At 42.2% G+C, this 27,982-nt stretch overlaps 2 protein-coding genes across 22 annotated transcripts in view; one reads left to right on the forward strand and one right to left on the reverse strand.

Annotated features, from left to right (window-relative positions):
• The window catches only part of cacna1aa (calcium channel, voltage-dependent, P/Q type, alpha 1A subunit, a), an 82,883-nt gene extending 57,565 nt beyond the window's left edge, over nucleotides 1-25,318 (forward strand). For 4 of the 21 annotated variants that reach the window (XM_067476726.1, XM_067476712.1, XM_067476721.1 and 1 more), the window contains 16 exons: nucleotides 464-580; nucleotides 746-811; nucleotides 1,068-1,165; nucleotides 1,294-1,444; nucleotides 1,748-1,875; nucleotides 5,982-6,078; nucleotides 10,495-10,609; nucleotides 11,006-11,113; nucleotides 12,092-12,195; nucleotides 13,831-13,946; nucleotides 14,031-14,163; nucleotides 16,021-16,134; nucleotides 17,515-17,553; nucleotides 19,285-19,501; nucleotides 19,824-20,104; nucleotides 20,916-25,318. In XM_067476726.1, coding sequence (XP_067332827.1) covers nucleotides 464-580; nucleotides 746-811; nucleotides 1,068-1,165; nucleotides 1,294-1,444; nucleotides 1,748-1,875; nucleotides 5,982-6,078; nucleotides 10,495-10,609; nucleotides 11,006-11,113; nucleotides 12,092-12,195; nucleotides 13,831-13,946; nucleotides 14,031-14,163; nucleotides 16,021-16,134; nucleotides 17,515-17,553; nucleotides 19,285-19,501; nucleotides 19,824-20,104; nucleotides 20,916-21,728 — 2,697 coding nt within the window. In that variant the 3' untranslated portion in view covers nucleotides 21,729-25,318. Of the gene's footprint in view, nucleotides 1-463; nucleotides 581-745; nucleotides 812-1,067; nucleotides 1,166-1,293; nucleotides 1,445-1,747; nucleotides 1,876-5,981; nucleotides 6,079-6,940; nucleotides 7,038-10,494; nucleotides 10,610-11,005; nucleotides 11,114-12,091; nucleotides 12,196-13,830; nucleotides 13,947-14,030; nucleotides 14,164-16,020; nucleotides 16,135-17,514; nucleotides 17,554-19,284; nucleotides 19,502-19,823; nucleotides 20,105-20,915 lie in introns of all 21 variants that reach the window. The other 17 variants (XM_067476733.1, XM_067476718.1, XM_067476732.1 and 14 more) reach the window with 14 other exon arrangements.
• Nucleotides 25,319-26,572: 1,254 nt separating this feature from the next.
• ier2a (immediate early response 2a) lies at nucleotides 26,573-27,631 on the reverse strand. Its single transcript, XM_067476734.1, has one exon. The coding sequence runs from the start codon at nucleotides 27,531-27,533 to the stop codon at nucleotides 26,994-26,996; it is 540 nt and encodes a 179-aa protein (XP_067332835.1). The 5' UTR covers nucleotides 27,534-27,631; the 3' UTR covers nucleotides 26,573-26,993.
• Between the last annotated feature and the right edge of the window lie 351 nt (nucleotides 27,632-27,982).

A 27,982-nucleotide genomic window follows, 5' to 3' on the forward strand; every position in this document is an offset into this window, starting at 1 on the left:
TAACTACTCACCGCCCCTAACACAATGACTTCTACATAACCCAATTGGATGAAACATGTTACATTTTGAATGATTTCCTTTCCCCTGTGTTGCTTTGTTTGATTCTGTCATAATGGACTTGAAAAGCTTGTTGGGGCCTTGCTGAATTGAGTTTGCTTTGACATGTTTGGATCTTTAACTTTCATTTGTGTTGAGTTTGAATCTCCCTCAGTTGAGGTTTGACGGTTTTTGTTTTCTCCTTAATTTCACTTTTTTGTTTTAGCTGGAAAATAGTTTGTACGCCGGCACTACAACTACTTAACTCTTTCTCTTTATTCCACCCTCACTCTCCTCTCTCTTGCATCTTCTTTTATTTATCCCATTTTCCTTCACTATCCTATTTCCAACCTGGAATTCGAATCCTTTCTACACCTCTCTTTCTCTCTGTCGGTCTATCCCTCTGATTATGTTGTGGTTACTGTAGAATAATTTCATCAACCTAAGCTTTCTGAGGCTGTTCAGGGCAGCTCGTCTCATCAAGCTGCTGAGGCAGGGAGAAACCATCCGCATCTTGCTCTGGACCTTTGTTCAGTCCTTCAAGGTTTAAATTATTATTACCAAATTATTCTAAATATCACACAGAAAGATATCACATGCTTAAATATCACATATATGAACGTTACAGAAATATACAGATACAGTGGTTTGTATCTAATACACCTTGCTTGGGTGCTTAGCACTAAACAACCAATGTGTCTCTCCTCAGGCACTGCCTTATGTCTGCCTCCTCATTGCAATGCTGTTCTTCATCTATGCCATCATTGGGATGCAGGTGGGTGAAAGTCTCAAGATAAAATTAGCTTTTGGGATACATTAAATATATTTTAGAGGATAATGATGATCAAGGTAGAGGAGGGAGAGTGAAGATGATTATAATGGACAGAAGGATTTGGTGTATGAATGCTAGCATAGCAAAGCAGTGTCAATGGTGTGTGTGAAGTTTTCTAGCCTTGCTTTAGTGGCATAGGAAGCCCTTAAAGGTGACTGGTAAAAAACGTATGCGTTAACAGTAGGATTGTGTTCAACAGCTGTTTGGGAATATTGCTATTGAAGAAGATGGAGAGAGTGCCATCAACCAGCACAACAACTTCAGGACCTTCATACAGGCTCTTATGCTTCTTTTCAGGTGCTTGTGTGTGTGTGTGTGTGTGTGTGTGTGTGTGTGTGTGTGTGTGTGTGTCCCATCTTTAAAAGACTCGTTACAATGCTGACAAACTTACGACTCATCAAATGTTTGATTTTTTATGTTTGTAGGAGTGCAACAGGGGAGGCGTGGCATGAGATCATGCTGGCGTGTCTGGGGGGTAAGGACTGTGACCCCCTGTCAGGGAATACAGAGCCAGAGTGTGGCAGCCAGTTTGCCTACCTCTACTTTGTCTCTTTCATCTTCTTCTGTTCATTCTTGGTGAGCACACGTTACAAAATCTAACATCCACACCCCATCTTTATCTGATCTAGTACCATCCAAAAAGCATAAAATATATAAATTATCAGTACATGTAAAATATGCATGGTAACAGAGCTCTTGCAGCAGATAGTTTATGTTTATATATTTATCTATCTATAGAGAGAGGTAGATAGATATAGATAAAACAACCACCTTTTCATGGGTTTATCAGGTTTTTCTGATTTACTTAGTTAAGCTTTACTTTTAATAACAGTTGTTTCATTTCTCAACTTGTGTGTCTCTGTGTGTGCACATGTACAGATGCTGAATCTGTTTGTAGCCGTCATCATGGACAACTTTGAGTACTTGACTAGAGATTCATCCATACTGGGACCTCACCACCTGGATGAGTATGTCAGGATATGGGCCGAGTATGATCCTGCTGCTTGGTGAGTGGTAACTTGCATGTCCTCGGGTGCACATAGACACTCATACAAATATAAGCACAATAACTATTTACTCAACACTTCATTAAAATTGCAGAAATACACGCATTGCTGCATTAGAAAAAACTGTCCATATAAATGCCATATAAATGCAGAATTATGTTTCTTACTTCCCGTAGTTCAAATATGGCCACATGCAGAACATTTACCACACAAATATATTGTATTTTTTTATTGCTTGTTTTAATAAGCTTCTTCGCAAAGAGACGGTTCAACACAATGAAAACAGTAACTTCTAAACAATTTTGTTAGGTTTTTTTTTTTTTTTTGGGGTAAAACATCATCCCAAAGTATTTTAAATGACATAAGCAATAACACATAAAGTGCCAGCATGAACTTCACCAAAACAGCTGCAAGGGGGCTGTTACAGATTTGAGTATAACCTCATCAGATATCTGGTTATCTCTGTCACACTGTACAACCCCTGTCCCCTTCAACCCCTCTTCTGTAAACTGTCATGAGATGACCCTACATCTTCCAAACCTTCCTTCCCTTCTGGAATCTGCATACTGTCAAAACTTAATGTGGCAACACATTGTCTACAATAAATCTCCCCTGTCCAGCTCTTTATTCTAAATGTCTACTGTAGACATGCCAAGTTTCATGGTATCTGTATTCCAGTACCTGTGTGTTGCCCTCATAATGTCCCATAGACTGCACACCAACTGCTTTAGACATGAGGAAATGGGGAAGGATAAAGTGGGAAAATTAATGTCTCATAATCCAATTTTAGGAAGAATAAAAGTTAAGGTTGTCATATAAATTTTCACATTTAAAGATTTGATATTATAGGGGGGGAAATGTGCATTAGGGTGGAATAAGGTGATGCTGGGGGCTCTGTTGTCAAAGTACTGGCTTCAATTTCTGACATTTAATTCCCCCCCTTATTTTACATTTTGAAACACCCACTTTGAAAGCAAACAGTGTTGAAACTGCTTATTGTTGCATTAAAATAAATGAGCATACTGTATGTCAGTTTCTTACCCATGCGGAGCATATACAACTTCTGTATACAGACTTGTTCTTCCTGTCATGAATTATGTAATAAGGGTGGACCCAAGTGCAACTAGACCAGAGGAAGTGAGGAGAAAATAAACTTTATTAATACAGAGAGAGAAAAGACAAGGGAAGACTAAAACATTAAAAACTGGCATAGTTACCAAAGGCAAAAAAGTTCAAGTCAAGAAAAAGAAGCAAACACAGGCACAGACACACAAACTAAGGGATTAAACAAACGGAAGAATATGAACAGGAAGTTAACATGAATCAAAATGGTGAAGCTAAAACTTAGATAAGAGCACTGATACTTGTAGGAAATAACCATAAACTAGGGACAGTGAAACTAAAGAAGTTTCATGTTACACAGGAAACTAACATGAATCAGGGCAAGGGAAAGTAAGAACAAGAATAGGAGAAAAAAAACACCAAACTAACGAGGATGAGGCTAATTAACCAAGGAGCGAGTGAGTTTACAAGAGCTGAAATAATAATTCCGGGATGTGTGAACCAAACTCAGATCAAACGATCAGTTAGCGGAGTCCAGGAAATGTCAAAACAGGGAGGGAAACAGGTGAAACTAACAGAGCTGATGAGGTGTGTGAAGAGGCTGAGATCCCCTATAGAACAGGAAGTGGGGGGAAGGGGCTACAAAGTAAAAGTCCAAGATAGGAAGTGTAGCTGGTGGAGACAAAATGAAATCAAGGGCCAGATCATGAAACTTGTCCTTCTCGTTCAGGATCAGACTCCAGGTTACAGATCATTACATACAGTGACTATTGTGTTACTTTCTGTAAATCTCCCTTAGCTGCTGTCACATTGGCAAAGATGCCACATAAGAGAAAAGGTTGTGTTCCGATTAGCAGTGGTGAATGTGGAGGCCACACCTCAGCCAGTCATAGGTGTTTAGAAATGCAGATATTATGTTAATAGCTTTTGAAATAACCAGCTGAAAAGGGAATATTTTGTTTTGTGTAAATCTTTCAGCACGATTCCTGGCCATGCATTCCATAATTGTGAAACAATCTATTTCTAGAAAATATTGTGCTGTTTTTCAACCACTAACCCGCTGAGTGTGAAATGGACATCATTGCACAGGGAACAGAAGACAGGAAACACAGACAAATGGCTGACGTTGAACACATATTTAAGAGGGAGGGAATCGGAGCACTACAAGCAGTTATTAAGCATTTAGCTGTTTACCCAAGCACATGTTTTTTTACTCCATTAGCAATTCCTTAATTACACTGTGCATGCATCCAGTTCGAGTTTGGACGGGAGACAGGATGCTGAACTGAGGACACGGAGTAAGAGAAAGAAAACAGAATACAGAAAGATGAATTTGGAAAAGTAAAAATGTGTTGGGAGTGCGAAAGACCGCATTTAACAAGTACTGTATTACATGCAATGAAGTACTGTTTATTGTGTGTAGTTTGTTTACAGTTGGGTAAAATACTTTGCATCCTGTTACACTGAAATAACAAAGAGTAAAACAAAGTCCAAATTTTGTTCATTTTTAGAAGAACAAAAAGTCGAGGTATGTATGAAAAGAAAGTTATAAGAAAGTAACCAAAATGTATTCAGTGCAAAAGTTTCCATCCCCCTTGTTAAAGCCTCTACTTGATTAACTTTAATATATTTGCAAGAAAAAGTAATGGCACCGGTTTGTTTCCTGGTTTTCTGCATGACTTGTTCATTAAAAGTGATCTGACTGGTACCAAAGTGTCCGCAAAACATTTTCCCAGGAGTGTCAAGGTAGTCTTTGGCAGACTTATGGCAAGCTGCAATGTTTTTTTTTTACAATGTTGAGCATTCTGCATTGTGCCTTCACAGTGATCTTGGCTGGGTCCCCATGTGTGTGGAAAGTAGCCACAGCAGCAAATTGTCTCCCTTTATGGAGAATGTTTGTAATTGTTGACTGATGATTATCTAAAGATTATCCTGTACTTGTTTTAATCTCCATAAAAATCAACAAGTCTTAGTTGTAGATCTTCTGAAAAATCTGTTTTTTTTTTTTTTTTTGCAAAGCAAGGCTCACATCGGCTGATGCTGCTTGTGAATAGTACACTGATACTGTTTGAGTGTTTCTTACAAAGCAAGGTTTTATAGTTTTATAGTGCACCTCCAGTGTTTGAACTCCAGCTTTGCTAACACCTGACTCTTGGTGTTTAATGACACGAAATTTTCTGACTATATGTAAAATTTAAAAAAAGACTGTCAACACTTAATACTTAATAAATGTTAAATTAAGCTTTACCTTTAACTTTGCTGAGTAGGTAGATCTCCAGAGAGATCTGCTGCTGAGAGCAACAAAAACTTGCTTGGGAGCTATTTAAGAATCCAAAACAAACAGCAGGGGACTTGACAAACTCCTTAGAGTCCACATCCCCACAGTCAATGCTTATTTCTAGAAATAAAGCAGTATGCTTGTAGTAAACTATGGAGCATGCGATGAACCATGTAACAAACCATCACTCAAAAAGTTCAATATGCAGAGACAGTGGATCCTTCAACAAGACAGTGATCCAACGCACAAAGCAAAATCAAATTACCCACGGCTTAAAAAGAATACGTTTGTTTTACTGTGGCCTTCACAGTCTCCAGATTGACATATTAAAGAACTGAAGACAAAGTTGAACAAGGCTGAACATGGCAGACAACAAAGCAATCTGGTAGACTTGGGAAATGTGTGCCTTGATAAATAGAACATAGAAACATGTAAACTACACACAGACAGGCCATAGCCAGCAGGTAGATTCGAACCGTGGACCTACTTGCTGTGAGGCGGCAGCGCTAACCACTCCACCACTGTGTTGCCCGCATTAAGTTTTCTTTCAAAGTAAGGGGATGTAATGCTTTGCACTGAACTATGGGTACAGGATTAGATGTTTGTAAAAAGTCTGTTATTGAAGGAAAACATATTGTACACCATTTTCAGATGCTGTGTACTTGTCAATCTTTGCTCTTCCTCCCATTCTTCTGTCTTCTTTCATTGTGTGTCTTTTCCTCTGTGTTTGTGTGTGTTTCCTAACTCCCATGTATTCTTTTTGCAGCGGGCGCATTCATTATAAGGACATGTACAGTTTATTACGAGTTATCGACCCGCCTCTCGGCTTAGGCAAGAAATGCCCCCATAGGGTGGCCTGCAAGGTTTGACTTCCATTCAAACAAAATCTCTCAACCACACTTGCTAGCCACAGCATCCAGGAATGGAGTGAATGCCGCTTTGTATATTTTTTCATTTCAATTTTACAACTTGTTTTCCACCATTATCGACTTGCATTCTGAACTGTCGAGAGAATGTGCGGGACAATGCAGACTCCCAGAGAAGCATGCAAAATGTCAAAATACACATTAAGAAATATTATAACATTGTAAAATAAATCATCCTTTTTAGAATTTAGTATAAATGTTCTTTTTTCTTTCTTTCTTTTCTTTTTTGCTTGCTGTGGAGTCATGGCTATAATGTAGCAAGCTACGGTTGCTGTAGTGTTGCATTGTTCTTGGTTTTTGGGGGTTGGGGGAAAGACAGAAACTGCATTGACATCCCTTCCTCTTCCTCCCCTCTTTATGCATCCAAGCCATAGCAGCTTGGTGCCTGCTGTCAAGCTTTGCCCCGCTCTTCTGTGCAAACACACACACTCACACACACATATCAGTATAAAGAGATCCTGGTTGAGCAGAATTCAGTTCTTATCTTCCTCCTGTTGTTTTCCTTCCTTCTGCCATTTAGTCTTTTTTGACATGAACAACTGTTAAAATGCACTGTAGCTCACCGAGTCTCTCCGGCTCAGTCCAATAACCTTGTCTTTGTGTTGTTTTGTTCTTTACTTGGTTTTATTCTTTCTCTCTCTTTTCCTCTTTCTCTATCTGATACTGCAAGCGTCCTTTTCTCTCTTTTAATCTCTTTTGCTGAATCATTTTTCTCACCCTCCCTTACTTCTTTTCTCCCTCTATCTCTCCCTTTATGATGCTTTTGTAAATGGGGTGGTGGCACTCACTGTTGATGCAGTGGCAGGATCAGTTGCAGGGAAATGTATGACATGCTGAGGCACATGTCTCCTCCGCTAGGCCTGGGGAAGAGGTGTCCAGCACGGGTGGCCTACAAGGTCAGAAAGGACCCCATCTTCACCCGAGTCTCCTATGGGTGTCCGTGGGGTTTCGGGGGGCGGGGTCCAAGTGGGGCCAGGGATCTAAGTGCTTAAGTGATGTAAACTTTATTGTTGTTTCTTTGGTTCTGTTTCTGTTTCATTTTTAATGGAAAGTTGGGGGCGGGCTAGTTGGTGTTGTGGCGTTGTGTGGTGGTGTAAGATTGCCCTGTCAATTAGATTGATGGTCAGGTAGGGGCATATCCACAGGAGGGGATGAAAAGAGGGACCTTCTTAGTTCGTTTGCACCGCCTCCAATAAAAACACCAGCTCCCTGACACAAACATGCGCACAAGTGTAATATTCTGAAAATAGAGTAGCTGTAGCTAACTGTATGCTGAAATTCTACTTAAACTAAAGACAAAGTTACATATAAATTACTCAAACATGTTTACAGACACTGTTGAAGACACACACTGGTACACAGAAGAATGCGTGTGCAGCAGGGCTTCGAAGGTCCATTAGACTTGTGTCCTCTGAGTCAATCCATCCTGTGGATGGGGCAGAAACACACACACACACACACACACAGACACACGCACACAGAGAATTAGGTCATATCAACCTGCCCATAGATATTCACTGTTGTTTCTCACGGTAGAGAGAGCAGAAGGGCTTGTGTCAGTGATGTGTTTTCCTCAGAGAGCCTTTGGTTGCCATGCAGAAGCAGTTTTTTTTTTTTTTCTGTCACCCTTCATACAGCAGCTCCCAAGCCCCCAAGCAGCCTCTTCTGTCTGCAGGTCCAATCTTCCTCTTGTCCTTTGGTTCTGTCGTCAATGCAGTTCTATTCTGTTTCCTACCAGCCTCATCTTTGCATATTGCTCCTCTCTCCACAAGCACACACTCCCTCAGCCACCTACTGCATGGCCTTTAACCACCACAACCTCCCCCTTGCACACGCTCTTGTCTGTCAACAATAAGACTAGACATGTCATCATTGACACATTGTCGTCTAATAAGACAATTATGGAATGATAACAAAATCATTTACATTCATGTTACCACATATCCCTGTAACTGCTTATGTGGTCAACTTGACAGCCTCATGAAACATCATTGGCAGATCACTGTGAGCCTGGGGCAGCCGGCCAAACAGCCTGTAGGCACAGGGGATCACTTCATTTTGAACCATTGCTTCATCCAAACCCCTCCTCCTTCTCCAGCAGATCAGGGACAACTAGTACTCATATTTTTTATAGCATTTATGGTTCCACATAGCAACCAGGCAATGCACACCACGTGAATTGTTTTTGGTTTGGTTATGTTATGTGGGAGTTTTGATTACGCCACAATAATAAAACAATAAAGAAAGATTGCTACCTGATTGGTTATTGATGTACTATTTGACCCAAGCTTCTGCATCTCAAGCTTAGTCTCTTTCTCAGTAAATCATGTCTTAACCTCCATCCCTGTCACCATCCATCTTCACATTGGATTCTCTCCTTATCATTTTAGTTGTACCTTCAAGCTTTTTAATGTAAAAGCCTCCTCCCTGAAGTGAACGTTAAACCCTTAACACCCTTGCCTAACAGCCTTGACATGCCTCCCATGCATGGTTTTGCCAAACTTCCCTAATCCTCTTAATCAGCTCCTTGATAAATATTAAGGATCGGGTCTCCAGAAAGTCTTTCGTAATCCCCCCCCCCCCCCCCCCCTACAACTTTTCCTAAGCACCTTGCCAATGAAGGAAAACCAAGTCTTACCTTTGACCTATTAACCTGTCCACAGAACAATGATCCATTGCTTTTCACTTTCGATCTTCTCTATCCTGAAGAGAGATAGCAGAGCCTTCAGGCAGGACCGCTTTCTTACTGGTACAGCCAACTGAGTGTGACGGCATTTTTTTTTTTCCCTTTGCATTGTTTAATTTTTTGTCTATTTATTCTCTTGACACGCTCCAGCTTAAAACGTATTGATTGTTTTTTTTTCTATCATCTATTTCCCTTAAGCTTTCTCATTCAACTCTTATTATATCTGTTTTCTTTTCTCCTCCTATTTCTACATACACAAGAATCATTTTCACCTGAACAACCATTATGCATCTTGACACCAAAACAACAATTCCACGGTGGCCTTTTTCTTCAGTTTCTTTTTAATTATTTTTCCACAGAATGCTGCTCTCTCTCACCTATTAACCCTTTACGTCTGTGCCCATTAGCCATCAGATAATTAGTGATAGAGCTAGTTGCTCTATCATTACTGCCAAGCCCCATTGTCTACACTTTTGTATTTTGTTTTTTTATTTCCTCCAAGAACAGCCACGTTAAAAGAGTTCACAAACTCATTATAATGTCACCAACAGAGGATGCTTTCTGTGTAAGGCTGCGCAGCTGCTTGTCCTGTGAAGCATATTGCGTGTGCATCGCATGCCGCATGAGGGTGAGATGTGCAACAAGGGTTTGGGGGAATAGGGAATTTTTTATATGCTGCATGTCTGGGTTGGTGTTGTCTCCTGTCACCAGGAAACAAATGTCACTTACTGAGTTGGTGTGTGTCCTCTTATTGTCTGTTTCCAAAAAGAAAACCAACAAGACCCGGATCAAACCAATAAACAAAAGCCAAAGTGTTCCCGTTCCTAAATTCCGACCCTGATTTGTATTTGGTTTATTGGTTTATTATTGGGTCTCTGGTGGGTTTTACTGTGAACCTCCAAAACACTAGGGGGAGCTCTGACTAGCAGTAACTGCTGCTCAGCAAATCTGTTGTTTCAAATGAAAGTTCAAGATTGTCAATGACCCAACCTGTGAGATCTTTACAAAAAAAATAGCACTTATGAAACAACTGACTACACCCATCAGCCGCAACATTAATACCATATATAAACATTCAAATAATTGAACAAATAAATGCTGATTACTTTATAGGTTTACCACCTGTCACACATACATTGATATAAATCAGCTCCACCCTTACCAGCAGTAATCTTTTCAGCAGTACTTCTTCTAGTGTATGTACTTCTACTGCCTTTGCACACAGTGTAGCACTGCTTGCTGTGTATGGGGCTATGTAACCACAGACTGCTGGGAGTGGCCTTCATGACATTATTATCATCGCCACCGGTATTATTTGTTGTCGCTGATCTACAAAATATCGTAAATGACATTGACACTCACAGGTTCTGACATATATCAAAACTAAAGTCAGTGAATACCTGTATGTAGATTTATTGTCACTACAGCAAATTGAGCAATGTGACATGAGCTGAGTATAAGCCAGTTGTTACAGCCAGTGCTGCTAATGATGCTATGCATTGCTCCTTCAACCTCCTTTACCCAAACCCTCCATTCTCCTTTCTTCCTCTCCCCTTCCTGCCGTAAACCTGATACCCCTCCTCCTTGTTACCTGGAGGTTCCACATACATGCCACCAGACTTTCTTCCAGCTTTTCTCATTTCTTACCTTGATCCTCTCTCCCACAGCGACTGCTCCGTATGGATCTGCCTGTGGCCGATGACAACACCGTCCACTTCAACTCCACTCTCATGGCTTTGATCCGCACAGCACTGGACATAAAGATTGCCAAGGGTACGGAAGGTTTGGAATCCCTTTTGCCTCTTTGATCTATTTTCACATTCTTTCTTCTCTATTTTCTTATTTCCTCTGTAGTGCAGTGCTGGCCGCTATTTCTGTGCTGTGAAACCAGAAACCTCCAGCTCTTTCCGATGCTTATCCTACTGTATCTTAAGTAAAGTGTGCTTTTTATGGCATTAGACAACATCTTTCTCATTTAAGTGTAAAGTTAAAGGTTGAGATGCTGTAGAATTGAGATTCTCTCGGTCCGCATACAGTTTTTAGCCCAGTTAAATTTTAATCATACCTACAATTACCTTACTAATAAAACAAAATTTCTTTTGTCTGTTTTTATGTTTGTATGTATACATGTGCATGTATCCGCATGTGTCTATGCATGTGTTTGTTGCATGTCCTTAGGTGGTATTGACAAGCACCAGATGGACGCAGAGCTGAGGAAGGAGATGATGGCGATCTGGCCCAATCTCTCCCAGAAGACGCTGGACTTGCTGGTTACACCACACAAGTGTAAGTTGCAGAGTGCGTGTGCAGGCACAGCAGCGTGGGTTGCCCGTAGGCCACCTTGTGCCACCCAGTGCTCCACCATTGTTTCTCTTCACCACCACCTGAGGACAGCTTCTCCCAACTCTCTCACCGCTGCACCCTTTGAACCCATTGGCATATAACTGTACACGTTCACAACAACATGCCTCGAATAATGAAGATTAAGAAGCAGAAATATAAGAAGTTCGCTCATCAGCGAACACAAACTGCTTGTTAGCGACACACACACACACACACACACACACACACACACACACACGCACACACACATAATGCCTAGTCCTTTAGTGTAGCCACACTTACTTACACTCCAGCCTTCACTTCTTTGTGCCTGTGATCAGAGGGTGCCTTACTATAGATCAACCCTCTATAGATGTCTTTTCACTCCAGGAGCAGTCAGCTCTTGTTAAAAAAAAATGTGTTAGGTTTAATAACAATGAGAATGGATGCCTCAGCACTTTTTGCAATGCAATAGCTGCTTCAGTTTGTGCAGTGCTAGAAATTAGCTGCCAAAACAGCTAAGACCTTGAAAAAGAAGTAATTTGAGCATCAGATTTGTAACCAGGTCATTTTGATTTTTGAATGACTCTGATTGTTAAATATGTGTTGATTCTTGTGGCTCAAATATAAACTACCAGAGGGATAGTATTTAGCTGTTTTGTACTGCATCCCAGGTGAGATATGTATAACGAGGAGATTTTTGTAATACATGGTTTTTCCTCTGACAAATACTTATCCTACATAAAAGTAAGAAATTTCAAAAAAAAATCAGACTGTATGTGAAAAGACTATTTGTTCATTGTTCACATGTGTGTGATGTGTGCAAGAGTGAAAGAGTGTTTTTGGATTTGTAAGCGTGTGTTCAGTCCTCTCTGCCATTCCTCGCTCTCAGGGTTCATACCAAAGGGTCTAATCTCGCAGGGTAACTTTTCATTCTCTCAGCAGCGACAGACCTGACTGTGGGAAAAATCTACGCTGCCATGATGATTATGGAGTACTACCGACAGAGCAAGATCAAGCGCTCGCAGGCTCTCCGGGATGAGCAGGTACTGTTGTGTTAAGGAGAATAACACTGTACTCGGCCTGCGTCTGACCCTTTTAAGTTAAACGCAGAATGACGTACTGAAATAAGGGCTGCAGGCCTTTAGAACCATTTATTCAAGCCTGGGCTGTGCAAATCCTAGTCCTTAGCAGTCCTTATTCAGTCACCTGAAAGCATCTTCTGTACGCAAGCACTACTGTTCCAAAAGTAAAAATAGTGCTGCCATCTACTGGGCAAAGTTTGTAATTTTAGAATTGGCTTCATGAAACTGCACACAATTAATGAGGAAATTTACTGTATTTTCTCCAAAATTCCAATTGATGTTGTTAAGCAGGCAGAAGAGTTGTCGCAGCCCCCAAAAGCATGGGAACATTCATACCGTCTGCTAGATTATCGTCTAACAACACTGTGCCTCCTGAACCTCCCTACATGCCTGTTACCTTGGACTTTTAGTTTGCATTGTGATAGCACGGCAGACTTCAGTTAGCTTTTTGCTCCTTGTTGCCCCACATTCATTTTGATTGAGAAGGTTCATATCTTATATCATATCTGATTGAAACTTTAATAGGCTTTAACGGTTTAATGTAGCCATTTAAGACCATCAGGTGGTTTTTGCATGTGTTACATGGTCACATTGTCTCATAAAAAAAGAAACTCCGCCCTCTCTTTGCCCTTTCTTTCACACCCCGCACCCACTTATGCCCCATTTCTATCACCCCTGCTATTCTTATTACACATCATCTTCACAACCTCTTCTCCCCACACCAACTGCCACATTGTAGGCCGCGGTGTTTTGTTCACCTTGGCAGAAGGACTGGGCCATGCTATAGCGAACAGTAAGAGACCTCCGCAGTATGTTATGATCTGAAAATATCGGTAGTGCAGATACTCCTTTACATGCTGCGTTTGATATTGTATTTATTGTTTCTCACATAGATGGAAGGTTTGACGCGGATTGTCAGTTGAGATTGCTTTAAGTTTCCTTTCCATCCAACTTGCATATCTAATAGGTTATAAAAGAAGCTTTTTAGTAGGGATTGTTGCTTCTTAAGTGACTATGAAGATAATAAAATGAATGTAACATTTCATAGTTAAATTGTTTCATCATTGATGCCACTGTAACTTAACCTCTACAGGACTGTTATCCATTACTTCCTTTGAATGAGGCCGTTCTTTTCTCTCCTGTCTTTCAGTTCAAATTCCACTTCCATTGCTGTTATTTTTTCCATTTGCAAAATTACAGCATTTAACGCCATCATCAGATGACCATTGATCATCAGATGAAACTCCGAGTTGTTTCCCTTTGATCCAACCCTAAGCCATTGAATAAATGGATACAATTCATTTCCTTTCTGGACCTCTATTATCCAGGACTTGGATGTCTCACTGAGTTGCCAGGTCGCAGAATACAGTCTGAGTCCACCTATCTCTTTCTCCTGCTAGCTGCAGGGCATCCATTTTTCAAGAGTCCCCCACAGCATAATTTATTCCTCATCCATGACCTATTTTGTCTTGCCTTGCTTCAGCAGGCTGGCCCCTTTGTACATCCGCTCTGTTCCTGCACTGCTCCTTGCATCCCCCCATTTCCCTGTCAGTCTGCCTGATAGCTGGCAACGGCCATGTTGTATATCTCACACAGAATCGAACGCCATTACTGTTTCAGCGCGTGGAGCCACCTTCCCCCACCCAGGATGGGGGTCCGGGACTTAACAACGCCCTCCCTCCACCTGAGATGACAGGAACTGTCAACACGCTGTGAGTTAAATGTTGTTGGCATGTTTTACTTTAAGTCTGTTAACAGCAGACCAGTTAAGTTGTTTGCGTGTGTGTTTTTTCCAGATCGGTGGAGGGGGGGGTCCCGGAGAGCCAATCATGGGTCACGGTTCGCGCTCAGGAGATGTCGCAGAAAGTCGGTAGCTGGAGTCCTGAGGGACACCCTGAGGATGGCCTGGGAAGCATGACCAATTCTCAGGTAGAAAGCCTGGACACAGACACACCCAGGGCCCCACACACACACACACACACACACACACACAAACTAAAAATACATACATTTGCATGGTAAGTTTATGTGACTAAGTATTTAGGCAGTCGACCCATTCAGTCCCAAAGAACTGTTGCAGAATCTAATGGTGAAATGGACTATGATCATCATTCAGTGAGAACCAGCAGTTCCATCTCTCTTTGCAGCTGTGCCCCCTTACACGAATTAGATGAAGGCAAATCAGGTTTGTGTTGCCTTTCTTCAAAACGCAGGAGAATGACAGTATCGTATTGCTGATCGGGGCACTGACTTGTTTTATGTTTCTTGTTTCTCAGTCTCTTGCATAAAGTTAAGTATACTGTGGTCAGAAGTTGTAGGAATTAACAACAATCTTCCATATACTCAATGTACTGTATAATCTGAGGCTTCTAATTTATTAAAGAGATATTCATCCTTATGAACACGGACTGGACTTTACGTGGTTAATGTGGAGGACCTCAAGTGAGTGAAATTGCTTTCTGTCCTCCGTGTGCATGGCCTCAGCACAAAATAGAGAAGTTCACAGCTCATACTGTTCCATCCTTGCTGCCTTGTTACCTTTATAATTTATATACAGTAAGTCATTCTTACTTCCTTGATGTGGCTTTAACCTTTCTTTGATTAGCTCCATCTTCCAAATTTGTCCTTTCACACACTTTTCTCTCTTGCTAAAATCTTCCTTCTCCATACGTTTTTTCACATATCATTCAGAGTCTATCTTGCCTCTGTGCTCCGAGTGGTTCATGTCTTTGTCTTCATGCTGTTAAACCTCTCTGCTTGTAGACCTCCTGGACGGCCTGTCTGGTCTCCGTATCAGTCAGCCCTATCACTTTTAGCGACTTTTCCATATTGATCAACAGAGGTCTAGAGAAGTTTTAACACTTGTGTGGGATAGAAGAGAGTGGCTGTTGGCATCATTCAAAACTGTTTGAATGATAACCTACAGTTAGCTAAGTACGAGGCAAATCATGGCACAACAACATGATGTATCAATATCAGACAACAAATAAGTAATTTTACAGTAAAACTAATAACCAAACACCAACATGTATGTAATGAGATACAGTGAGCAGCAAGTGTAAGCTGCAAGTGGTTGAGCATTTCTTTTACGCTATAATTCAAGTTTAACCTATTTTTGATGTTTTATTTCGTTGTTCGTTTAAATGTATGTGATGAAAAAAAAGACATGTGTCACACCTCTTTTTTTAAATGGGGGTGTGGCAAGCCAGCGGCCCAAGCTATCAACTCCACCTGTTTAATTATACTCCAAGCAAAAAAAGAAGATGACGTGTTTGTGTAGTAAAATTTGTGTGGTTATAGCACGAAACCCACCGAGGTTGTTGGGATTTTTCTCCAACGTCATTAACACTGTATCAGTGCATTCGCCTGGTCGCATGTGGTTTTCCCTTCAAATTCCAATTCTGCTGCAATTCTCATGCTCATCCACACAATGGCACATGTGCCACTAAACGAAGAATGTACGGCTTTTTGGTGAAAGTGCAGCTTCTCTGCAAACACAAGGTTCGACTTTGCTTGGAGTATACCCTAAACCTAATTTCCTTTTTTTTTTTCATTTTATTGTACAATTTATTTTAATTTATTGTACAATTTGATAGTACAACAACCAAAAAAACAAAAACAAATATAAAGTAATTCACCATACGAACACTCACCAAATTATCCCTCTGAACTACTTACCTCACTGAGATGCTCTCAGGTCTTTGCTTTCCTACCTGTGCCCCTACTCCTTATCGATTTTCATAGCAGGCAGTCACACCATCTCCTGCTCTCCTGCTCTGTTTGCAGACGGTAGAGATGAGAGAGATGGGGCAGGATGCTTACTCGGATACTGAGCACTTTCCACCAATGGAAGGCCATGGCAGGGCCGTTTCCATGCCCCGCCTCCCAGGCAACAACCAAGTGAGCAGCATTCTCACCCTTCCACTCTCTTTCTATTTTCCTCCATTTGTATGTTCCTTGCCATCTTTTGTTTGATAAAGGGCATATCCACTAAGGTCTGACTCATTGCTTACAGATTTGTTGCTGTGGTTATTTGAATCTATGTTGGAGAAGTTCTAACGCAGGGTTAAAGGGTATTCTGCAAATTTAGACCATTATCAACAAGTGCCATCAAGTGTTGCTTTAATATTTTACATTGGACGACATGGGTACAAAGAAAACAGCCAGTGCTATGACTACTATCATTTTGTTTATCCTACCGTGGCTACATTTCTGCCTAAAACATGGAAATGTTTTGCTGAAATGTTGACCTCCAAATATGAATTCAGAATGACCATGGCAAAGGGCAAAGTCAGATCCTTACTTCCTCCTTTCTTTTTCTATTGTTGTCTTCTTTTCTTCCTGTTATCCTCCCACCTGCATGGAGGTTTTAAATTGTGGTTGTCCCATTTTTCATTTGTTATATATTGTTTCTTAGACCGGTGAGTGCTCTGGTTGTCATATGCACACACAACACATACACACAGACATGCTTTTCACACTTGTCCTCCCTCTATTATTTCCTCTTCTTTTGCCAAGACACCAATTTATTTATTGTTTGCTGTTGTTGTCTTTGTACTAAACTGTCTCTTCCTTCTTATCAAAGGTCGTGCGTGCGCTCATCTTTATTATCTGGATTATTATTTCTAGCCAAGACTGGAACCAGCATGACATTGCGTGTTGCAGAGGGTTGGGTGTGTTGTGTCTGTGTGTGTGTATGTGTGTGTGTGTATGTTCAGTAGATGTTTCTACAAAAATTAGTTTAGACCTAAAACTGATGCTGTTCTGATCATACTTGCCATAATTTATTTAGAATTGCGAGCGTGTGAATATGCATATCCATTTGTGCGAGAATTTTGCTGATAGTCTTCATTGCTGTTGTGCTGTGGGTTTATTATTTTCATGGTGGCCTTGATTATATTTTGGCACCAACCTTCCCCCAATGTCTGTGGTAAGTGTTTATCTTCCATGATCACTGCTGCTTCGGTGTCTAATAAGAATCTCATTCTCTCTGCCTCCTTCTCTTTATGTCTCTCTTTCCTTTTTTTCCCCCCTCACTCCACTGTGGCATCCCATTTCTTTTTGGGTTCAACCTTCAACAAACACTCTTCTTTACATTCTACTATAACTCTGTACTGTACTTCCTTTTTTTTTCTTTCATTGTGCATCAAACCATCCACATGTCCCTTACTCTCCCTCTCCTTCCTTTCCTGGTTCTGTGTGTATGCTGTGTGTGTGTGACCACATATTTGGTGTATTTGTTTGTATGTGTCTGTGTGTGTCTTCTCTGTGCTCATACAGCAGCGGAGGAAAGGGAAACAACGTGGCAGTAACCTCTGTGTATGTACCCTGTCTCGTCTCTCTCTCTCTCTGTCTTCTCTCTCCCTTTCACCCTCACATACTCTTGAAACTTCTTCCTATTCTCATTCATCATTCTTCACGTCTTTATCATTTTTAGGGCAAGGGTTTCTTTAGAATGTAGTAGAAAGAACTTTTATCAGCATGATCAAATATGATGCCAGTTGAGCTTCCAAACCGACCCAGCATCATTAGCATCATTCTCTTGTGTACCTAACATCGCAGGTTTGGAATTGTGCCGGATTTTGCATGTCCCATCTGATCATCGACTATCACTGCCGCTGTTTATTGGTCTCCTTGTCTCTATCTAACGCTCTCTCTTTCTGAACAGCTGCTGCTAGTGCTCTATGTCTTCATGCCTGTGTGCCTGTCTGTGTTGTCAAAGTTTCCCTGTTTGTGTCAAAGTCTCCATTCACACCTGCCAACAGTATTTGCCTGCAAGCCATTTGTAGAAATGCAATTAAGTGGGTGTGTTTATAGGAGTATGTATGTCTGTATATTGTATGTATGAGTAATGAAGACTGACAGAAAGAGAAATGGTTTGGTTATGCTAGTGAATGGATACTTTGGGTTTCTCAGTGCTAATCCTCTGAAGTCGGATAATCTGGTGGTTCATACCATCAGCCTGTCATCTGTATAATTTGTCGAATACACAATAACTGGAAAACATGGCCAGCTCAGCTGCCCAAAGGATCTAGCACTGCAGTAGCCTGACATGGTTTACATGACCAGGCCAGCAACTTATTGCACCATAGGCTCTGTCCTGCTGTCCCGCCTCAGAGCATGAGGCCTCAGCACTACAGCAGGAAGTTCTCATGTATATAGAGGACTCAGGACAACCCCTATGTACCTGCATGGCTGGAGAAAGCACGCTAAAACAGAGCAGAGAAAGAGGGGTTTGTGCAGCCTGGAATGTGCCATGTTCGGGGGGGTTATGACTGGTGAGGGTGGAGGATTGTTGCAAGTTGTACTGACCCTTCTATCCCTTTTTTATTTTACAAAGCTACAGAAGCATGGAAGGCATGGCTGTTTGACATCATTTGTTTTATTCCTTTTTTTTGTTTGTTTGTTTGTTTTCTTGATTATGTTTGTGTTTCTCTTTATCAGGGGTCGGCAATTACTGTAATTTATACTTCCTTTATAAGTATCTACACACATACACAGACTGATTGATTTGCATTAATCTACACTAGGACAAAATGTAAGGTTGGTGATCAAAGGAGGCTAAAATTGGAGCGTTCATTAAGAACGGAGAAAGAAATGTGTTTTTTCTATTTGTTTGTTAACAGCACTACAGTAGGTAGTTGTGTGTCTTTAGCAGCAAAACTGTTGCTGTTAAATAATATAATCTTTTCCAAATAATAATGCAAATTTGGCCAGTGGGCTGCTTTTTGCCGATCCCTACCATTTAAACTATATACAGTGTTTTGAAGTAGGATGATTGGAATTGGAAATGGTTAGTAATGTGATAGTGTATGATTTGAGATGGAATCTAGAATTTGGGATGGAATCTGGAAAGGCGGGTTGGTGATTTTGCAAAAAACAAATCTCATTTCCAGACATGCACACATAGACACTTTCACACTGTGCCTCTTACCCTCATAAAACACCGATTTGAAAACCATATCAAAAGAAAACACTCCTCCCTTTCTCTTCCTCCCTCCCTCCATCCCTTTGGTGGCCTCTCTCTCCTTCTCATTCTCTCTCTCTCAGACCATTAGTGACAGCAGTCCCATGAAACGCTCTGCCTCGTCACTGGGCCACAGCCGCTCTGGCCGTGGACACAGAGACAAAGGAGGTGCAGACGACTACAACATGGCCCGGGTAATACCTGAGGAGGGGAGAGCTTCCAGACATGGACACCGGCGAAAAGACCGGAGTCATCGGGCATCTGAGAGGTCCCTCTGCCGTTACACGGAGGCTGACACAGGTGGGAAGGGCTGTGCCATATGACAGTTAGTTCAAAAGCATCTTAAAGTAGAGAATAATGATTTGTATTATATCATGTTAGTTATCATTATTCACTGATAGCAGAGCTGTTATTGTCAGTAGCACTGAATAAAAATAAATTTAAATAAATTGAAACAATCATCAGCAAATTCTTATCTTAAAAAATTAAACCTATTAAAGATTGAACTCATAAAGAGCAATGTGTGTTTTTTGTACCTATTTCTTTTCAATTATGTCATAATATAAAATTTTGTAGTGACATTTAGCTTTTGAATAACTACTCTAATAAACTCCACCGTCAGGCCTGGGAACAGACCTGAGCACAACCACCCAGTCAGGCGACCTCGCATCCAAAGACAAGGATCGTGACAGAGATCGCGGCCGGTCCAAAGACCGTAAACACCATCACCATCACCACCACCACCACGGCTCTGTGGAGAAGGAGCGATACGTAGCAGAGCGAGGGGGCGAGTATGGCCACAGGCACTCCCGCGACAGAGAGCACGACCGGGAACGGGGAGACAGAGACCGCCGCTGGTCGCGATCACCCAGCGAGGGTCGGGAGTGCATGACACACCGGCAGGTGGGCTTCCGGTTCAATAAAATTAAAGCTAAATGAAGTGACTGTTGTCAATGCACTGTTCCAGCAACCAGACAAATATGCATATATATGTATATTTGAGAACCTGACTGCTGTCCCAGTCTGCCCTGTCTAAATGTTTCCTTTATTTTTACAATCTCCTTTTCAAACGCATTACCTACAACATTTTTGGACTGTCTGTTAAAAAAAGGAAGATAGGACCTACATTTGCTCAAAAACATGTATAATGCAAACCACTTAGCTTTATATATGGAATTCTTATCCCTAAGCTTGAAAGATACTGTGAAGGAATCGTCAATTTAAAATTTGTACTAAAAACAAAGCGGCTCACTCATAACCTAATTTAAAACATGTATGCTCGGTCATTATGTTTGCACTGTACCATGTTTGTTGCACAAGAAATCAACCCTTTACCCTTCTTTTCTCCTGTCGTCTTTTGTTTTCTTTCCTCTGCGTGACATGTGGCTTCTCTATGTATGGTGCTGTTTCTTTTTTATTCACATGCTCTGCTCTATTACGTTTTGATGCCTATTGTTTCGACCTCGGTCTCCTCCACTCCACCTACATTATCACTGGTGCTTTTATTCTTATTGTTGCTGTGGTTCTTGTTGTCTTTTATTGCTTTTCTATCTGAACACTTTTGCTTTCTCTCTACCTTTTATCTTGCATTCTTTCTTTCCCTTTCTCTTTGTTTCATACTCTATCGTTCCCATTTCTCTCCTTTATTCTACATGTTCTGTCGTTGAATTCGTGGTTCGTTCTTTTTATTTGCTTTATTTCACTTTTTGTGTAGGGCAGTAGTTCAGTCAGCGGAAGTCCTGTCCCCTCAACCTCGGGGACCAGTACTCCACGGCGAGGCCGTCGACAGTTGCCTCAGACCCCAGCAACACCCAGGCCCCATGTTACATACTCCCCTGTGGTCCGTAAGGCCATGCCCGCACCACCTGGGGGACCCCAGGGCAGACCCCCAGCTCAAGCCCCTCGTCGCTTTTCTCCTGAGCCTCCCCAGATCCAGGGTGCTCCCCTTGCTGGCCTACCATTGGCCCACCATGGCACAAGTCGTCAGGGTCACCATCCCCCGCCTCGTTGGGGAGACACAGGGGGAGGTGGCGGTTCTATGGAGGGGGATGGATGCTTCTACAACCAGGACTACCAGGACTATGAGCCCCACCACGAACCACCTGCCTATGAGCAATGCCCCATGCCAGGGGGCAACCCACACCTACATGCCCTTGTTAACCGCCCACTGCCGCCTCCACCTCAAGCACAGCCACATAATCCTCATCCCCACCCTCCACCACAGCCACACCCTGTAAACAACCCCCACCCTCATCCCCCGCCACAGCCCAGTCGCACCTCGCCTAGGACTGCCTCCCAAGGGACCCCTCCCACCACCGTACTGACTGGGCCCGTACAGAGTCAAGTGCAGCCCGCTGCCCAGCGTCGACTCCCCAATGGCTACCGCTCTTCATCACCGTCCACACATCTCCATGGACCGGCACATACTGGGCCTCATAAGGTCCCCCCACCAGCTGGGCATCCTAGGGGTCCCCGCAAGGGCCTACATGAACCCTACAGTGAAACGGAGGATGACGACTGGTGCTAGCCTCTAGGGTTGGGGGAGGGGTGTAAGGAGGAAAAGGAATTTTTAGATAGGACAGGAGAGCTCTAAGCCGTGGCACTGACTGCCAGGAGAAATCATGATGTTTCTTTCTTGTCTGTTCACCTTTGTCCTCTCCTCCACTGTTTGACCTTTCCCAGGGACCGTGGGCTAGATAAAGTCATAGGTATCAGGATGAAGGGATGAAATAAGAATGCTGGGCCATAAAGAGGAGGTACAAACCACCTCTAAGTTCCCTCGCATTGTTGTTGCATTCATCTCTTGATGTCAAATGAGTTCAACCTCAAACTGTAGTTTTTAAAGATATTAGCAGGAAGGGTGATAGACACTAGTCTTTGTTTGTCTTAAATTATGCCTCTGGCAACAAGGTACAGCCACTTACAAGATGTCAAGAGTTGCGACTCGACAAAAGACACTTTAGAGTTAGAGACAAATGAAGGAACACTTTTTTTTTGCTTCTTAACGCTAACTTTGGTTATGTTAGCTGCACACAAAATCAACTCCAACCCTCCCAGCCACAGGTTGAATATTGATGAGTTTTATCATCTGTGTTTTTAAATAAGAACAGAACTGACAAGCCCTCCACCTGTATGAGGTGAGATGGGTAAGTGGGTGGGAGAGTTGGGAAGAGTTGCATGAGGTTGTCAGTCAATCGGGATGGGTGTGTTGGGGATGTTTCGCCCCTTGTTCCTGGAGAACACCCTCCACACAGAAACAATTTCACCAACCTCAACCTCTGACCTGTGAGAGAAGAGAAACAAAAATGTGGAGCTGGGTTTCAGAAACAAACAAACAAAAAAAAAAACAGTAACTGTTTTCAGCAGTATTTCTTCTACTCCTGCAGCTGCTTCTTCTTCTTCCTCCTTCTCTTCTACTTCTTCAAAACATTGAAGCTTGAATCTTCTGTTGCACCCCACACGGCGCCGCTTTTTAGACTTGCGGAGTTGTACACCCTGTGGAATCCTGCATGAATGACACAAAAATAATAATAATAGTAACAACGAAAATCTACTGTATCTTGGGGGGAAATTTTCCTCTGTCGTTTCTGTTGTGGTTCACAGGGTTTCTCTCATTTGAATTAAAAGAAATGCCTTTCTGTTTCTCTCTTTCCACCCTCTCCTCTGTATAGCATCCCTCTTTCTGTGCCCTACACTAAAATGAAGTGAGAAGAAAATAGGGAGTTGGATAGTTACTGTGTGTGCAGCCTATTTCGAAGGAACAAATTACTTTTTGCTTGCTTGTCTGTATGTTCTGTGCCAAATGCCTGCCACTGACACAGCTGGAATTGCACATTTTTTGTGAACGAACATTTTTATAACTAAGGTGATGATCTTAAAGTAATATACTGGGAAGCAGGGTATAGACTAGATAAAGGTGTTGCGTCCATGTTGGTTTGAGGAATCAGTAATATCTCAAAGTCTTCCAGGGTTTGGGGTTAAAAACAGAGACATCTTAGCGAAAGAGACCAATAGAAAGGCAGAAAATGGAGAGAAACTCTTCATCTTTCGTTTTCTTTGTTACTGAGCGACAGTAATAATGGACAAACACATACAATTCTGATGATCACAATGATCGTGATAATTAGGCAGATTTTCCATATTCGGTTGCATTGTTTGTTTTGTACGTCGGTTTTATTTAGAGCTCAGCAAATCATTTTTCCAACCCTTAGGTGGAGTGCCAAGCCATAGCTGCATTGTGGGAAAATGAGTTTGCAGTATGGCGAACCGAAATCAGAGACTGCCAAAAGCAGGCATTAGGGCTGTCTTCTCTTTTTCAAAGCGTAAAGCAACGTAGAGTTTAGTCAAAGGATCAATTTGCTCGAGATGCCACTTTAAAAAGATTTGTCAAACACAACGGTGCCCTACAGGTTTCTGCATTTAAACGGATTAAAGTCCACTCTCATGCAGATGATAAGGCAGAGTTCCACCACCACTTGTGACCTTCAGGGGGCGCTGTATGGCAAACAGTGTGCCTCTGCTTTTTGTACTCCCTTTACTTCAATGCTGTTTTCCAACTGCTCTTCAGGATCAGTGCACTAGGAATAGTGCGTAGCTCATTCTCTCACTGGTACACCACCTTGTCTGTGTTCGCCACCCGTAAACACAGGTGACTGAATTACACAGTTGCACAGTTCAGATGGGTTGGAAAAAAGATGTTCGGGCCTTGGTCCTGAAAAAAAACAAAAAAACATATATGTTCTGTGTGTGTTCCCTCTGTATATGTTTTCTTTTTTTTAAATCTGTGTGTTTCTCTGTGTGCCTCAAACTAACACTTGTCACTAACGCACACCACTTTCAGCCCCATGTTTGGTTATTTATTTATTTCCCTATAATTTACCTGGAGGCCTATCACAAGTTGACCAGAGAATGCACAGAAAAAAATGGAAAAGAAAAAAAAAAACTGCCTATTAGTGTCTTTCCAACCTCAGTGGAATGTCACAGATAAGTATTTTTTCACATCACGACACTTAAAATCAGAAAGCACACTAGCTACGTAGCTTCTGGTTGTGGGGTGTGTGTGTGTGTGTGTAAGTGGGATTTTTTTGTGTATGTGAATGTACATGGGTGAATGTGTTTCTGATAAAATTTGGTGATTTGTTTTCGTGCTTTTTTTTTTTTGCTTTGCTTTTTGTTATTTTTCAAATCTTAAGATGTTTCAGTCAAATCATTGTAATAATCTTCAACTGCGCGTGTTTGCGTGTGAACATGTTTTTCGTGAGTATGTGATGTCAGTAACCCCCCCCCCCCCTCCTGAATGAAACATGCAAAGCCCCAAACATTCACCATCCATCTTCGTGTCTATGCTGCAGTGAAATCCACTAACACGCTAATTAACCACACAAAGTCTTCAAAAAGCAATGTAAAGCCGCAACTGAGGAATAAAAAAATTTAAGTACAAAAGATTTTAAAAATGGAAAAAAAAAAAAATTAATTCTAGTTTCAGAAATGCATGTGCTATGTGCATGCCACACCGTGGGTTAACAGTCATCTTCAGGACATAAAAGAAAAAGCTGATTAATGAATTCAGAGGAATTAAAAAAAAAAAAAGATATATAAATAGATGTTTTTAAAAAGCAACGTTTCCTTTTTTTTCCTTCTATTTTTGAGAACAAAAAAGGTTAAAAACTACCCAAAAAAAAAAAAATAGTCTAAAGAAAAAGAACATAAAAGAGGCTTTGACGAGAATCAAAGTCTCGAATGTTTTATTCTGTTACATGGGGTTGAGGCACAACACATCCATGTTCAGGACACCACAAAAAAAGAACTGTTTTTAATGAAAAAAGTATATATACAAAGAAAAGAAAGTACAGTTCAGACGATGGTGTATTCTCCCTTCTACTTTTTGTGGGGATCGGGGACGCAGGAGCCAAATCTGATGATGGTCTCATTCGAACTGGCTGTGGGGCCTTTGATCTCTCACTCACTCCCTCTCTTTTTTTCTCTCTCTCTCAAACTCCTGTCTCTCTCACTCTCTTATCTGTCACACTCTCAACCTGTCTCACCGCTATTTCTACCAGTGCATTTTGTAATTCCAAACAGAACTCTTCCTAAAGAATAAAATCCAGAGAGAATGCACACACTGCGTGGCCTCATTTCTTGTTTACATTGTTGCTCAAGTCATGTGTCAAAGTGTGTCATAGTCTCTAGTTACTTATTAGTTACATTCAGACCTGTATAACTCCATGTCCAACAAACACATTGAACCTTGACCTCTTGAAGCTGCAGTGAGCTTTAGGTGCCAAAACGCTGAATACCTTGGATTCCCACATTTGGTGGCAAAGTCTTTGCGAGTTTGTCACAGTGAGCAGCACTTTTATGCGTTGTGCGTGCGGCAACACATTTTGTGCTTAGGTATGCAAAAGGCATGAACAGGACTAATATGAGCTAATATGTGAGAAGGCAGGCGAGTTGGGGGAGAAGGTTTCAAATCGTTTGTGCTACTGAACTAGCCAGAGTCAGAGTGTGTGCGCGTGCGTGCGTGCGGGTGTTTTCACAAGCACGTTCCAAACAGTTCCGGCCAGTACTCAAAGCCTTGTGTTCTCAACCCTGGTGCTCTGGTTTCAGCCGGAAGAGTAAGCAGCCCGGTTGGGGCCTCACACAGGCACTTCCCCCCCGCATTCCTTCTTCTGTTTTCCTGGATTGAACCCCTTCCCCCAACACAAAACACACACACTGCAGAGCCACTGGTGAATCCTGTTGCACCCCTGCTATACAACCCATCTGCAGGCACAGCATCCCCCCCCCCACAGCCTACTTTAATATATAAACCAGTAAAAGCTAAGTTGTTTAATGTGCACATTTGCAATATTTTTTTAAAAACACTAACACAAGTTTGCAACTGTTTAAAAGTCACCTTCACTTCACAAACTAACTAATACTGGTAATGAGGTGTAAACCCCTCAATCCCCTAGTTTCCCATAGTGTGTTGTTAAGAGTAAGAGACAATTACTCTCACTTTGTCATGTATCAGCTCCGTTACACACAAATGTTTTTTTCACCTAACATTTCCCGCCACAGTAAAACAGTCAGTCACATCAGTGAGACTTTGTTGACAGTCAATACCCCCACCCCCCCTTTGGACTGCAATCTCCTGAATTGTCCATGCTTTTGTTCCGCAGATCAGTGTGGGGGATGTAAAGTTGTGGAAAAGGGAAGCACACCCACATCTTCACACCCAAACCAGTTTCCTGTTACTCTCAAACACACCCACATACCACTGTTCTTGCACCAAAAGCCTTTTTTTTTTTACACATCCACCCACTTACATTCCAATCACGTGCTTCTTTCTATGGCAGTTATGTAGGTGATTGTATTTTAAAAACACACAGATTTAGATTCAGTAGAAAATATTTAATAAATACTGAGGTAGTTGTTTCACACTTATCAACTTTATACAGAATGTTAGACGTCAAATGTTACGTCTGCTGAGTACAGTTTAGAGTTTCAAATGAAATATGTGTAAATGTTCATGAATCAAGATCAAAATCACTTCGTCCCGCATCTGATCAGCTCAAGCTGGACCCTTCACGGTGGCCCATAATAAGGCCAATAGTCCCTGGGACTACTACGCATCAAATGGGCTGCTTCCTGGGTTCCGTATCGTGCCCGGGCTTGTTCAGTCATGTCTGGGATCCTGAGACAGACTCTGTGGTCTATTCAACGAGACCACCATCCAGGGCCACGGGACGCGCGTTCAGGCTCCCAGGTCGCGTTAGAAACAGTGCACTTGTGTTGCCCTTTACGCACAGTTTCAACACGCTGCTGCAGCTCTCTGTAGAGGCACTGGGGCTGGGGGTGCTCCCACTTCACTACTGCAGCTCACGTAGTCCATCAAAACGGAGTTCACAAGGAGCTGGTGGGAGGAAATCCCCTGCTCAAGTTTTGCTTTCTTGCAAGGCAGAAAGTCCGGCTCTGCGGCCGCTTTGCCCCGTCTTTTCCTCGAGTAATGCGCCAGATGAGTGACGCACAGAGTCTGCTGGTTTTCTGCGCGACGCAGCTCTGTGGGGGAAGCCAATACCTGCTGTAGTGGTGGACTCTGAGGTTCCTGGGCAGCAAGCGCAGATGGAGGCCCCGAGGGCTCCTCTGCCGTGCCCTGGTGGTGGTCTTCACAGCCTGACGCAACAGTTTGTTCCGTCGCCTGGGCCTCATGGTAGATGTCCCGGGCGGATTTCATCACCAGACTCAGCAGGAGACTCCGATGAAGACGGAGACCCCCTCTCTGTGTACGGGAGCTGTACAGTTTCCCCAAAGCGACCACCATGATCCTCTTGGCCTCAGCGCTGACCTCCATGTCACGGTTTGTTTGTAAACTCGCCGAGCTGACGTTAGTTTTCAAAGTCAGGTCTGTACGCTATGACTTCACACACAGACACAACACAAGCTGGCCGCAGGACAACTACTTATCACCTCGTTGACGTCAGTCACCCAGCGTCAAACGCAATAGCCCCGCCCACCGAGCTCACACCCGCTGTGCTATTTCAAACAGCCCCATAACAGCAGCTGTGAGATCTGTCCTCAAACCACTATTTAACTGTCCAAGTCCTGTAATTATACTGGATTTCCAGATTATACCGGAAATCTATGAATAAATAACAGCTAGGAGCAGGTTATATTTATCTGGTAAAAATGAGGTGGGCTATAAACAAGAGGGAAATCATGCAAAAGCACTAAAACATCACATTAAAAAAATTAAGCCACAAGAAAGAGCAAAAGAAAGTTTTTGTGCCTAGGAAGGTGCGG

Source organism: Channa argus, chromosome 15 (assembly GCF_033026475.1).
Source record: "Channa argus isolate prfri chromosome 15, Channa argus male v1.0, whole genome shotgun sequence".
NCBI lineage: Eukaryota > Metazoa > Chordata > Actinopteri > Anabantiformes > Channidae > Channa > Channa argus.

Bases quoted from the DNA above. Each gene is read 5' to 3' on its own strand.
- ier2a (XM_067476734.1), bottom strand. From the start codon at position 27,533: ATGGAGGTCAGCGCTGAGGCCAAGAGGATCATGGTGGTCGCTTTGGGG.